Consider the following 13,195-nt stretch of genomic DNA (forward strand, 5'->3'; position numbering starts at 1 on the left):
ACTGCCAGGAATTGATCCCATTTTAATTAAGTGGTTGTTCAGTCACCTGTTGATGTTGTGAATGAGTGTGCAGGTCTGGCTGCTTGCTTGTGACAATTTCTTCAGTTTGTTTTTAAGCTGAGCCGTTTAGTAATAAGCTTAAAGTAACTAGAATAACAAGTGTTAACATGTCAGCTTTGTAGACTATATTTTGTATGTGGTGCATATAGATAAGAGTGTGGAAGTCATGTATTTGATACGTGCATTAATTCTTTCTGATGTGAGCCTACACTTTTAGATCTGTTGTTGTGTCAGATTTATGGAAGATAGTTGAAGGAAAAAATACCAGATCAAAAACTACCTTTTGAAGATAAAAAATCTGGAGTCAGAGGTCCAAGCAGCAAAGTGTTCTTTAATGCCAGCAATAACGGAGAGCAAATTAGCACACATATGATGAACCAAATCGCTCCGAAAGTTTTTTCCTTCAGGGTGTAGTTTTTATACCCTTGGGTCGGCATAGGTCACACCTATCATCCACCCTCCTTAATTTTTGGCCAATTATTCTGTTATCTTTATCTCTGTCACTCGTTATTGGTCAAAACTCTTCAAGACAGGTTTTGAGCTGTTGTGGATATGTACTGGCATATTCAATTCTACCTGGTTATGTCCAATTTTTTTATAAAAGTATTGGGGATCATTTTACACCATTATTGCCAAGTTGTCTCCTTTATTTTTTTTATAAGTTATTCTAGTCATTTTACACCCTCATGTCTTGATCTCCTCCAGAGAGTATTTTTAAAAAAGGTGAAGACTTTAATGCAGACCCAAGCAAAGTGACATGTAATACAAACACACTCAAATTTCTCCAGTGTATGATTATGATTCTTCGACTGTGCCTCTATACGTACATTGTGATTAAATGTGGTTCATGAGATTACAAATACATCAATATAAATTTTATCACACTAGCCCTTATTGCTTGTAAACTTATAAAATCAATCTGCATAGCTTAATATTGTCTTTAAGCACACCAATGACATTTAATGAAAATACACCACACTGTGAATGTTTTTAGTGTTCAGTCTTTCTGGTGTTCAGCACTGATCTGAACCTGTATCAGATTATAAGCTTTATGGAACATCGATTTCTATATACTAAGAAAATACATAGGAAACATGTGTAAATCATGTGATATGTTGTCTGTTTTTGATGAGAACATAAATCTGTTGTTACAATAGAACAATACTATAGATTTAAATTTAGCTTTGTTGGTAAAATGAGACATTGTGAAGCACTCCACGGCTAAAATGTGCATTTCTTCGTCTTATGTATATAGTAAATGTCTTTAAAGAAACAGCCTTGACAATGACAATGATGTAGTATGATGCACATTATTCGGCAAAGCACAAATAGTGTTTTTTTTTTATGAATATTGGTTTCATACAAATATTTTAAACATTATTTGTATTCGGGAAGAAAAAGAAAAACATGTCAAATATCAGCGCACAGGTCGGTCACATCACTATCTCAGTCTCTCTCCTCTGCTCCGCTGTTACATCTGTCAGTTTGTTTCAACAAGGGCAGTCACATCCACCTGCTACATGACACGTTTCCTAATTTGGACATCACTCCCGGAGTTGGGGGTGTTCCCCAGAGATAAAGCTGTGCTACTGACACACGCAAACTGCTCCCTAGGGACTCTCCATAACCTGTTGTTCCCCTTCTCCTTTCCACAAAGTTAGGTTGTAAAAAATAGGCAATAAATGAAAAGTACAAAGTAACAATCACCTTTGAAGTTCTTTCCTACTCATTACATGGTGTGCTGTCTCTGTCTTATGGGTGTATAAATAGGTAGAGGTCTGTCTGCAATTAGGCAATGAGTAGAGTTTTAGCTCAGTAGTCGACACAGTCATCTATGATCTGGGAGACTCCAAACAGCAATTTCCAATTAAAAATACAGGGAACCTCTCTGTTTGTCAAAAAAGCCACTGTTCCCCCTGCTGAGCGTTTAGGTCACGCCACGGCCTTATTGAAGGGTAATACTCTTTACCCCTTATCCTGCGTTAATGTGAAAACTTACTCCATCCTTTAAAATTCATGAATATGTAACCAAGAGAATCTCTTCTTGGGAATGATGCCTAAATACATTGTTTTAGGTATGGTGAACCATGAAGCCTTTACGGAAAGAAGAGATCTGTCCACCTTCAAGTTTATCCATAACGATGTGGAATACCTGGCTTTGTGTCAGGACAGCAGACAGATTCCCGCCAAAGCTATCCAGCTGCAATTTAACCAAGGGATATCTGTCAGAGAGTTTTATGATATGTTTACAGCTATGGGGAGACACCTGAAAGATTTACCTCTGCGCATCAACAGAGAGGAATTTGAACAGAGATACTCCTTGTTTGTGTTCAATCTCAATGCTAGCGAAGATGCAGATGCCTTGTCCCCCATTTCCAATGGAAGTTTAAGACTGGAGATGAGATTTAGAGTACCCCTACCTCATACAACCACTCTTTTTGTTTACACTTGTTACAAATCTATTTTGGAGATCAACTCAAAAAAACAAGTTGTTGGTGGATTATTACTGAGAAAATTAATAATCATCAGTTGGAGGGTCTCATGTGTCATTCACTGGGTGATGCATTTTGCAGCGTGTGGGCCTCAGACCAGTTACCTTTACTGATGAGCTTGTTCAGACTTCCTGCCTACATGATTGTCATCACACACCCCACCCACGAACCCAGAGAGCACTGGCTAGCACTCACTCTGGATAAACATGAAAGTGCCACTTTTTTTTGGCTTGTTTGGATTCCCGCCTGATTTTGCCTATTACCCAAGAGCCATCTTGCAATTTTTAGAAAACCGCTCTGAAAAAATATTATACCAGAAAAGATAACTTCAAGACGTGTCTATGGCTTGTGGTCAGCATTGTGTTTATTTTTTATGTCATAGGGCCTGCAGGTTACCTTTGGAGGTTGTGCTATCCTCGTATCATGATGATGTGATTAAAAATGACAAAGTGGTATCCAGTTTTGTGAAAAATATCAACATTGTATTTTCCGTTGACTTCATCTTCAACTTCATCTTCTCCTTCATGCAATCCCTCAGTTGTAAGCCAACGATATTCCTCTTGAGCTTGAGGGTTAGTTACTGAGGATAGAGGGATGTTGAGTTCCGAGTATTTAAAAAACCTGTCCAACTCTTAGAAGGTAGGGTCTGATTTTTAAACAAGTCAATCATGTGTGACCCTTTTACCACTTTTCCTTTATAAATAAACTCTCCCTTTGAGGTACACCCATCCTGGCTTTTGGATAATTTATTCATGATATACTGAGCATTTTTACGATCATGTGGAGGAAGGTTTTGTAACACATCATCTGCTGTTTCATCCAGGCTTCTTCTTCTTTCCTCTTCTTCTTCTTCATTTTGAGTCAAGGTTCTCCTTCCGTCATCAGAGTCTTTAGTAACAGTCAGAGCTTTCTTCTCCCTTTGTTTGATCAGGGTTAGGTATCTTTGCAGCAGAGCGTTGTATTTTTTAATTTTTTTTAAGGATTCAGCCCCGGTTTGTTTAATATAGCCTTCATTTTTACATCCAAATCATTTTCGGCCGTACATCTCATGGATGGTGTCCGACTGACATAAAACTGTCTGACTCATACGGTTAAACTGTTGAAAGGTCACCAGAAACATCTTTTGACTCACCCTCTGTGCCATTTGTTTTAGTTTTTATTAATGAGTCCTCCTATAAGCTGGAACAACCGCTGAAAGCGGTGGTAGAAGAAACCCTCCAGATCCGTGTGCCCTGTGTTTGCATTTTAGGCTGTTTTTTTATCCGCCAACAATTTGATAATTTTCTTTTGTCTTTTGAGTTTGTTATACTGACCGGCTGACAGGGGTATATTTCCTCTTAAAACATTCAGAGAGAGTTTACAGAGACTGAAGAAAGTCGGAGGAGCAATGAATAAGAATATCTTTGTCTCTGAGATGTGGCATAATACAAAGCTCGCCATAAAGGAGCGTTTCTTTTTATCCATGCTGACATGTGGAATTAGGAAGATCTCGATTTGGGTAGATAGACGACCAGCCACTGATCAGGTAACAACCCCGACCTCAGTCTGTATTGCTCTGGACAACTAGGGGTGAGGTCAACGATTAAATATCAATCAGGATCTTTAGTAGTATCTTCAAATGATGGTCGGAGGCTTGAAAAATGACTTCGTTCAGGATAATCCAGTGATTCTGATCAGGCGGAAACAGGTTTTCATCTTCGAAAGAATCAGGTAGTCTTTCAACAAATTCAATATTTTTATTCTTCTTTTGCAGTTCAGTATACATGGGTTGAAACAGAGTGTATATCCAAACAATATTTTCAGGTACTCAAGACAAAACATCTTGACAATTTTCCACAACCCACAATCTGGCATGAAAAAGGTAGTTGCAATATAAGATCCAAGTCAGTTTCTTCAGTAACACTCAAGTGTGACATTTTCAATATCCAAAAGGCAAGGTTTGACCTGTGGAAATCAACCATCTCTTATCAAACACAACTCGAAACTCTTTCTGAAATCTTTCTCTTTTCTCTCTTTCTCTTTCTCTCTCTTTCTGACACACTCAGCAGTGCCGTTCTACACGTACCCCTCCACCAGCTCGAGTTGACCCATTTGCAACATTCGTGTGTCTGAGTAATGCCCTTCACGCACAGCACTATTTGCTTGTTTTTAGGCTGATAGGCATAACTTTTAGGACCCGCAACCACAAAGTCCTGTATGCTATCACCACCCAATTGGTCTGTCAAATTCCCCAAATAATTTCCCAATTTGAGTCGAGGTTCTCCCTCTTTTGCGACATAGATCAAGCTGTCTGCGTTGTAGAAGAGAACCCGCTCTTGCATCTGCTCCAAATAGCTGTACATCTTTAAACGGCTGTAGGCTGTGGCGAATGCTGCAATAAAGACATTGTCAACCTTGTTTGGTGGTGCAATATAGTGATCGCCGTGACTCCATTGAATGAGAACCGTTGTATCGTTGAGGAAGGAAAAGTATTTGATTTTGTATTTTTCTGAAAACATGTAACTGAAAAATTCTTCGGGGGCACTGACTAGGTCTGGTTCAGGTTATTTCTCTACGCAAACTTCCCTCAAAAGGTATTTAAACAGAGCTTAGACACTTGTCTTTTAGCCTGGTTTGATTTAATTTTGTTGGCGTCTAGCAAAATGCCCTGATTGGTCTTGTAATCCCTAATGTACTTTTCTCTACTCTCCTGATCTGTAGCCTCAGGGGGGTACCCTGATGCTCCCTGTTTACCCTTCAGAAAAGTGTGCATGTACTTGACAAAGATGGAATCACTCTGTCGATCAAAGTGCCACACCTCCGTGACATTACATAATTGATACCCCATATCCAAGGCCTTGTTAAATTCGGGAGTGACCCAAACCCTCGTCAACGCTCTGGTGTTGTCGTTGTGTGTACATGCACCATCCTGAAAATTAAGCTTGGCGCATGTACAGAAGAAGACGAACACCAGTTTACCTGCAGCTGTTCTGTGAGGTAAAACAGGGAAAAACAAACCCAGTGGTGGGTAGACAACGGCCCTGATTATCCCAAAGTAGTTTTGAGGCTCTTGGAAATCTGTGTAGATTATTTTAGGGTGTCCTAGAGGGTAAGGAAATGCGTAGCTGACGTGGGGATACAAGAATGTCATATATACGTACTGTACAGTTTCATTCGGCTGCGCCATATAACTCAGTCTCACAGCACTCATCCTACTGCCGTACAGAGCATCATGGGGTGAGAAAGGTTGAGGAGCTTTGTAATGTTCGAGAAACTCCTTCAATCCCTGATGGGATTTTCAACTCAACCCTACGTAGTTCAGATGATTCTCTGAGCTAAACCCATGGGGAAAAAAACCCATGTAACAGTAATCGCACGCATACTGGGTGCCTAGAAAGGCTTTCATGTTTATTACACTGTAGTAGTGGTTTTTGAACAGAAACATATACAGCATTTTTTGTCTTGTTGGGGTATCGGTCACAAATTTAGAGAGTGTACATTTATCATTGGTCCTGAAAAGAACTACAGCAACAGCTAACCCGAGGTTGAGGTGTCCCTGGTAAAACAACAAACAGGGTGGCTAACCCTAAGGATTAAAGGAAAAAAAAATTTTTTCAAGCCACAGCCAGGTCATATTCCCTGTCCTACAATCACTGCTGTCACTGCTGTTGAAGTGATTGTGGATGCGAGCAGAACAGAGGGAAAGGTCAGCAGTAAGTTGTCAGTATGGCAGTAAATGTACAGTACAGACTCCAGTGTAACAGTTAACAAATGCTAAAAAGTCAAGTCTGTTCTTTCCCCAAGTGCTGGAAAAGTGAAGGTGGTTAGCTCCAAAGTTAGCAACAATGGGTTAGCCTAACCTGAAGACGCAAAACAGAGAAATAGAACGGAGAAATGTGACTGCAGAGTTCACTGTGCACTCTAATCGATTGGTTGAAGATTATGTATGATTTCAGTCAGCCAAGATTTTCTTTGGTTGACTACAGCCCTAGTTAAAATCCACAGCATGCAAATCGGCAAAAATGGCCGACTTCCTGTTGGGCTTATGGTTTGGGTCCAAGGGACTTTTTTGTGTGTCTGGGCATGATACATGTGCGTACTGATTTCTGTGTATGTCGGTGAAACATGCTGCAGGGGATACAGTTTAGGGGGCGCTGTTGAGCCATTTTGCCACGCCCATGTTCAGGACCTATAAAATATCAAATTTTTCACCACTTCTGATGTATATGCAAAGTTTAACTACTTTTCGTGCACGTTTAGGCCCTCAAAAATGCATTTGTTTTGGAAGAAGAAGAAGAACCTTCACACCGCTTGGTGCTCAGGCCATAATAATGACGATAATAACAACAATAATAATAATAATAATAATAATAATAATAATAATAATAATAACAATAATAATAATGTCTATTGGATCTGAAGGAATTATTATTATTATTATTATTATTATTATTATTATCCCTTCAAAAACAATAGGTTCCTCGCACTTTCATGCTCAGGCCCTATCACTTTAAATACAATAAAATGCCACGCTTACTGGATGTTTGACCTTTACTAAATGTAGAATATAGGTCACACTACCACAAATACTTATGTCTGTATTCTATGTCATTATGAATTTGGTATGAGATGTTTTGACAAATATTTGATTTTGGTTACCCAACACCACAACTGAAATCCCGCAAAATACCAATGTCTAATGTTGTCTGTAACCCACATTAGATGGACATTAACACTCTGATGTTTAGCAGATGGACTTAAAACTAACAAAATATCAATGTCTAATGATGTTAGAATTTCAAGTTGTGTAGATGTTAACATTGTGATGTTTACCAGATGTTGGGCTTTGGCCACCATACCTCACAAATGAATGTCGGTATTCTACATCAAAATGATGTTTGGGAGATGTTGGATTATGGTTACTTAACACCATGACTTAAAACCAATAAAATGTCAACATCTAATGACGTATGTTTCATGCCTGCACCACATGCAGGTGTGAAACATACTTCCAATTTAAATACATTAGTTTGAAAGTCGTGTTGAATGTCACGAAAAAAATGGAAAATTCATGTCCATATACATGAATCTATAGATTAAATTCCATGACTATTACACAAACTGCCGTACTACTGGGTTGGTGGATCTCTTGCTGTTGGGGTGAATGGTTTTCTTTTGCAACATGTGCTTGTTTTTTTTTCTATTGTGATAAAATAATCTCAACTCAAATGTCCACTTACCAGCTCTTTTCTGAGCTTCATGCATATTTGCAACAAAGGCAATGTCAAGAGTGAACTTCTATTCTCCAAGTCTATTTTTCTTCTTGCCTACATTCTTAGCACTTTATAGAGACAGTTTTAACTGACATGTTTCAACAGCTCTATTCACTTTTCAATTGTACCTCTTTTAGAAAAATGTTTAAAGAATAAAGAATAAGTCAGGTGATATTCTATATTTTTCTAAAATTGAATAAATCCCCACACCAACAATGAATTAAGATTTTGGAGTTCTGTTCTTTAATCTTACATTGATCTGACAAACGAAAGATAAAATTTTAGAAAACTGAATTCAATTTTCCTATTTCCTGTTATTGATTTTTTTCCCCCAACTGAGGAGCATTACACAGATTAGGGAGGCTCTTTCAGCTCAATTTGTGTTTGCCATATGACCTACACATTCAGGCGCTAACCAACTAGCATGGTTTTTCTAGCAGACAACTCTCCTTTTACTGTCATACATACAGAAGTGAACTTTAGTATTTATATTGCAGGAAAAATGCTGAAGTCATAATAAAACTGGAGAAATGATACACATAAATATTGTTGATTGTCTTCCTCAGCTTTTGTATGAGGAGTGGGCAAACTACGGTGTCTTCTACAAGTACCAGCCCATTGGACTTGTGCGGTAAGGATGTAAACTTAGCTACCCTGTTAAACAACTAATAATGAATTGTTGTGATTTTAGTTGTCTGTGTGCTTGTGTCTCTGGACTACAAAATCACAAAACACCCTTTGTGTTAAGTCTGGCCTTGTTAGTGATAATGTTTTTTATTTCCTGACTTCCGAGTCCAGCACAGGTCCAGAATACAAACCTGTACTTGCCCCGCACCTTCAAAGCTCAACACAAACTGTTTATGATCTCTAAACCAAATATGTGCTGGTCACACCCACTGACTGTATATAAGTACAATGCATCTCCACTTCTTACCATTATGCAAAAGTAAAGCCAAAATACCTTCTTTCCGGGAGCTGCCATCTTGCTTATGTGCTGTCATTTGGAGCCAGAGTCTGTGCAGTAGACTCATGCAGTGGGATGACAGCCCGTGGAACAGGCCCCCTCAGCCATTCCACTACCTGACGGAGGTTTGAAAGCGGCTGTCACAGCTGTCAATCATGACGTCAGACCCCTGTCTATATCATCAAATAACATTAAAAACAAACTTATCAGAAAATGAGTACTTGGACAAACATCAGCATTATAAGAACTACCTAAAATGATAGAAACCATCTTTGGGAAAAATCTGTTTGATGTGTACTTTGATTTTTTTAGTTTGGCCGCAGCCAGTTACCAGGGAGTGATCAAGATGTTTTGGCTTCACTGTTGGGGAGCTGTCATGACATCCATATTTATATACAGTCAATGGTCCATTTGTGTTTGTGCCTAGTGAATTTGCTTGCATCAGCTTGTATTTCACGAAATTAAAGCACAGTGCAGTCATTGATACTACAACAGGATGGCACCAAATCCTACACATACATAAGTTTAAAGCCACCACGACCTGGAGGCAGGGCATCTTCGGTTGTGGTTCAATAGGAACGAGTGGACTATGGAGGCACTGGAGGAGAATGAGTCATGGTACGGGTGCCTCTTCCTCTCTGTCCCGCTAACTGCCTCAGAGAGAGACAGACAAACAGATAGAGGGAGACAGTTGTGAGCAGCGACATATTGGTGAGAAAAGGGAAGCAGGAGCGTGGCTTGGGTACCCGCCGGAAGAAGCAGCAGCAGCAGCAGCAGCTTCAGTGCAAGCTGGGTGCAGATTGACAAACACTGGCAGCATGAGTGACAACGAGAGGAGGAAAAGACACCTGCACTGTGACTCATTCTCCTCTGCTGCCTCCATTATCTCTCCCTCTTTTTGTTTGCTCTCCTCAGCCCCTGTTCATATCTGATTTCAGCTGAAGATGCACTTGCACAAATACAACCACAGGAAATTTTATAGTAACTCGCACACTCTCAAAAAATGTGTACCAAAAAAAAAGGGTGCGACCAAATGAGGAAGTTGGTAGCACCAGTGGTACTAGTGGAAAAGTTACTCTGGAGCCCTGCTTAGAAGGTTTCAGACTTTGGTGAATTTTGTTTAAATTTATTTGTCTGTGTTATTGTGTTAATGATTTATGGGTGTGTAAATGGTACCCATTGTTTTGTAGAGAGAATCACTTTATCCAAGTAACTGCGACCCAAAGCATATTTGTGCACTTCAGGTATATTATAGTCCGTTTTCTGAGTGTTGGGCTTTGAGCGCTTCCTGTGTACACATAGACGGAGGGCTGAAGCTGGTACTCTGCTAACATGCAGTCTCAGACATTGTGTAAGATGATAAAGTCTTCTGGATGTTATGTTTGAAAATGTGGGGGTTGTATTATAGACAAGAACAAGACATTAACAGATGTGGTCTTTGAATGCAGTGAGAACTTACAACCAAGATAGTCTTGTATTAGGGCCAGAATGTCAGTAACCTCTTTGAGTGTTGCCATTATCTTTTATATTGTTCTAAAGGAAGATATTCCAGTGTTGACAAGGGAAGACTGAAGCTTGATCTGCCCTCTAGTGGATTTTTTTTTTTTATCCTCCAGATACATTGAAAGTATACAACCTTGTATGTGAACACTGCTGCTCTCTCTGTGTGTGCAATAGTAAAGATTCCTTTGTCTTGATACCAATATGTTAGTTTTGTCTGAATAATGAAATCATGATTTGCATTTTTTGTGTTGTTTAGGAAGTATTTTGGTGAGAAGATTGGCCTGTACTTTGCATGGTTGGGTCTGTATACCCAGATGCTGATTCCTGCCTCTCTTGTGGGAGTCATTGTCTTTCTGTATGGATGTGCCACAGTTGATGACAACATACCTAGGTAAAGACACATGCATGCACATAAATACACTTTGAGCACAAAAATGAAGCAAAGTCTATGAGCTATTTTAATGGGACTTGATTGTCAACTTATTTAATTCTTTACCCACTCATTCTCTGCTGCAGTTTGTTTTGCCAAAGCAGTTGCTGCTAATTCTACATGTTTTGCTCTTGCTTAATGTACGAGAGGATTCTTTTTTATAACCAGGGCATAAATGTCATTAGTCAAAGGATTTGACTTGCAATTTTCTGTGTTTTTCTTATTGACAACAAATCTCATGTGCAGATTTCTCATCTTATTGACAACAAATCTCATGCAGAGGCAATCCAACAATGAATTAATCCTACTATATATAATATGCATATAGAGAACCCTTTCAGGTTGATTCAAGACCACCCTGTTGGGGTTCTTTTCACAATAACGGCCCACTCGCTGTACATTATGCTGCTTATTACACAGTTATTTACTAAAGAAATCAATAATCTGGCACAAAATATTGATTTAAAAGTAATTCTATTGATTTAAAAATGATTTTATTGCTTCCGCTAAAAAAAGAAATAGTCCGTTAGATTCTACGGGTGGAACTGTGTGCATAGCAACGTGAATATCTATGAAAACTCTGTAGCCTTCTTAAGATTATAAGCTTTGTGGTTCTTTATATATTACTGTATACTAAGAAAATACATAAGAAACACATGTAAATCATGTGATATGTTGTCTGTTTTTGATGAGAACATAAATCTGTTTTCAAAATAGAACAATACTATATATATATATATATATATATAAATAATATGAGAGATAGATAGATAGATAGATAGATAGATAGATAGATAGATAGATAGATAGATAGCCTGTTTAACAGTGTGAGTATCCATAATAGTATGGATGAAAGAAATGAGAAAAAAGTCAAGAGGAAGAACAGATACAGAGAATGGGAGACAAGGGGAAAAGTTTGATTAATGATTTGAGACAGTAGGGCCTCTTCTGCTTCCTGTCTGCTTCTCATCATCCACAGGATATTGTGACACATGCTGCCATTTCAACTCAATGCAGGCATATACCACACACGCTTAGTACAAGTGTTAATATCAGAGTTTCACTCTGGCACACAACCACACAGTAAGACAAGCCAGATCCCCTGTCAGTCTGTTTCAGAATGTTCTCATTGTGTCCACAGTGTAAGGAAGTTGACTGCTTCAATCAGACTGCCTGATGGGAGTAATTCCATGGAAACATTTAAGGAGGAATAACAACCAATACAAATCTGTATTTTTAGATCTGAAAGACACCAATTAAAGAGTTGTTACCACCATTATATTAAACAGATTTAAATGTTGTGTTATTTTAATATTTAAAATATGCATATACATTTTTTTTCTGTTAGTCTTTTCTCATGTCCTCTCTAAACAACAACAATAGAGAGGAAGAGGTCCTGTTGAAGAGAAAGCCTAAAATTGATGATTGTGTAGCAATTATACTTACACACTCAGGCTCTTGGAAGTGGTCAAAGTGACCTTCTCTGGCACTAAGTATTTTTTAGCCTTTTTTTTTTTTAGTCTTTTTGAGCTCATTATCTGTGACAACTATAACTTTTGGCAGCTTGATAGATGATTCAGACTACAGTCTGTTTCTGCAGTGAAGATGCTGGAAGGCGCTTTGGAATTGTTTTCATTCGTCATTAATTTATATCTTTCATGGAAGAACCTTCATAAACTGACGGTTAAACTGGGCTAACAAAACATTTTTAGGCCTGAGTAACTCCTAAAGATGCACAATTACAACACTGGTACTCTTCAATTATGATGTGACAAAAAAAGAAAACAAGGAACAACAACCAAAACCAATATGGAGAGGACAGACCCTGCTAGCAAAGTGGGGGACTTTACCACCGTCAAAGCTACTCAAAGCCTAAGTAGGGGCCACCCATTCAAAACTTAACTGAAGCAAGAAATAAATGACTTCAAAAGTGACTTAAAAAAGGACATTAGGCAGGGATTCAAAAGTGTTGCTGGAGATGTCCATAACCACAAATCCTTCAAGCAAAAGTAGTGGACATAGAGGGAAGGTCAAACCACAATAATATCCACATATGACATAATATAAAGCACTAGTGAAACACTTACTAGTGAAACAAAATATAATGTAACACAAAGGGTCGATGAGTACATGATATTACATGTGAAAGAATACACACGTACTCACACACATATACAGATAGTAATGTTGATATTACAACACAAGGTTTAGGTTAGTGATTTTAAAACAGAGATCATATAACCCCGACAGGTTTGGGGTAGCTACATGTTAAGGAGGAAAACAGTTAGTGATTAGGGTTCCCAGCCGGTGAAATTAGGAGAGGTCACACTGAACAGAAAAAAGATGTGTTTTCAGCCTGGATGTTGATTTGAAAGTATCAACAGAGCTTGCCTCCCAAATGTGCAGTGGTAGATTATTCCAGAGAAATAGAGCTCGGTGGGCAAAGGTTTGACCACCAAAGGTGTTCTTATTGAATCAAGGAACTGGAACCGAG

The 13,195-nt window shown here is 38.6% G+C and overlaps 1 protein-coding gene across 2 annotated transcripts in view; it reads left to right on the top strand.

The window, feature by feature from the left end:
* LOC137182437 (anoctamin-1-like) overlaps positions 1-13,195 on the top strand; it is a 162,503-nt gene that overhangs the window by 58,699 nt on the left and 90,609 nt on the right. For both annotated transcript variants that reach the window (XM_067588643.1, XM_067588644.1), the window contains exons 9-10: positions 8,371-8,435; positions 10,528-10,662. In XM_067588643.1, the coding sequence (XP_067444744.1) occupies positions 8,371-8,435; positions 10,528-10,662 (200 nt within the window). The remainder of the gene's footprint in view (positions 1-8,370; positions 8,436-10,527; positions 10,663-13,195) is intronic.

This window comes from Thunnus thynnus, chromosome 5 (assembly GCF_963924715.1).
Source record: "Thunnus thynnus chromosome 5, fThuThy2.1, whole genome shotgun sequence".
Classification (NCBI taxonomy): Eukaryota; Metazoa; Chordata; class Actinopteri; order Scombriformes; family Scombridae; genus Thunnus; species Thunnus thynnus.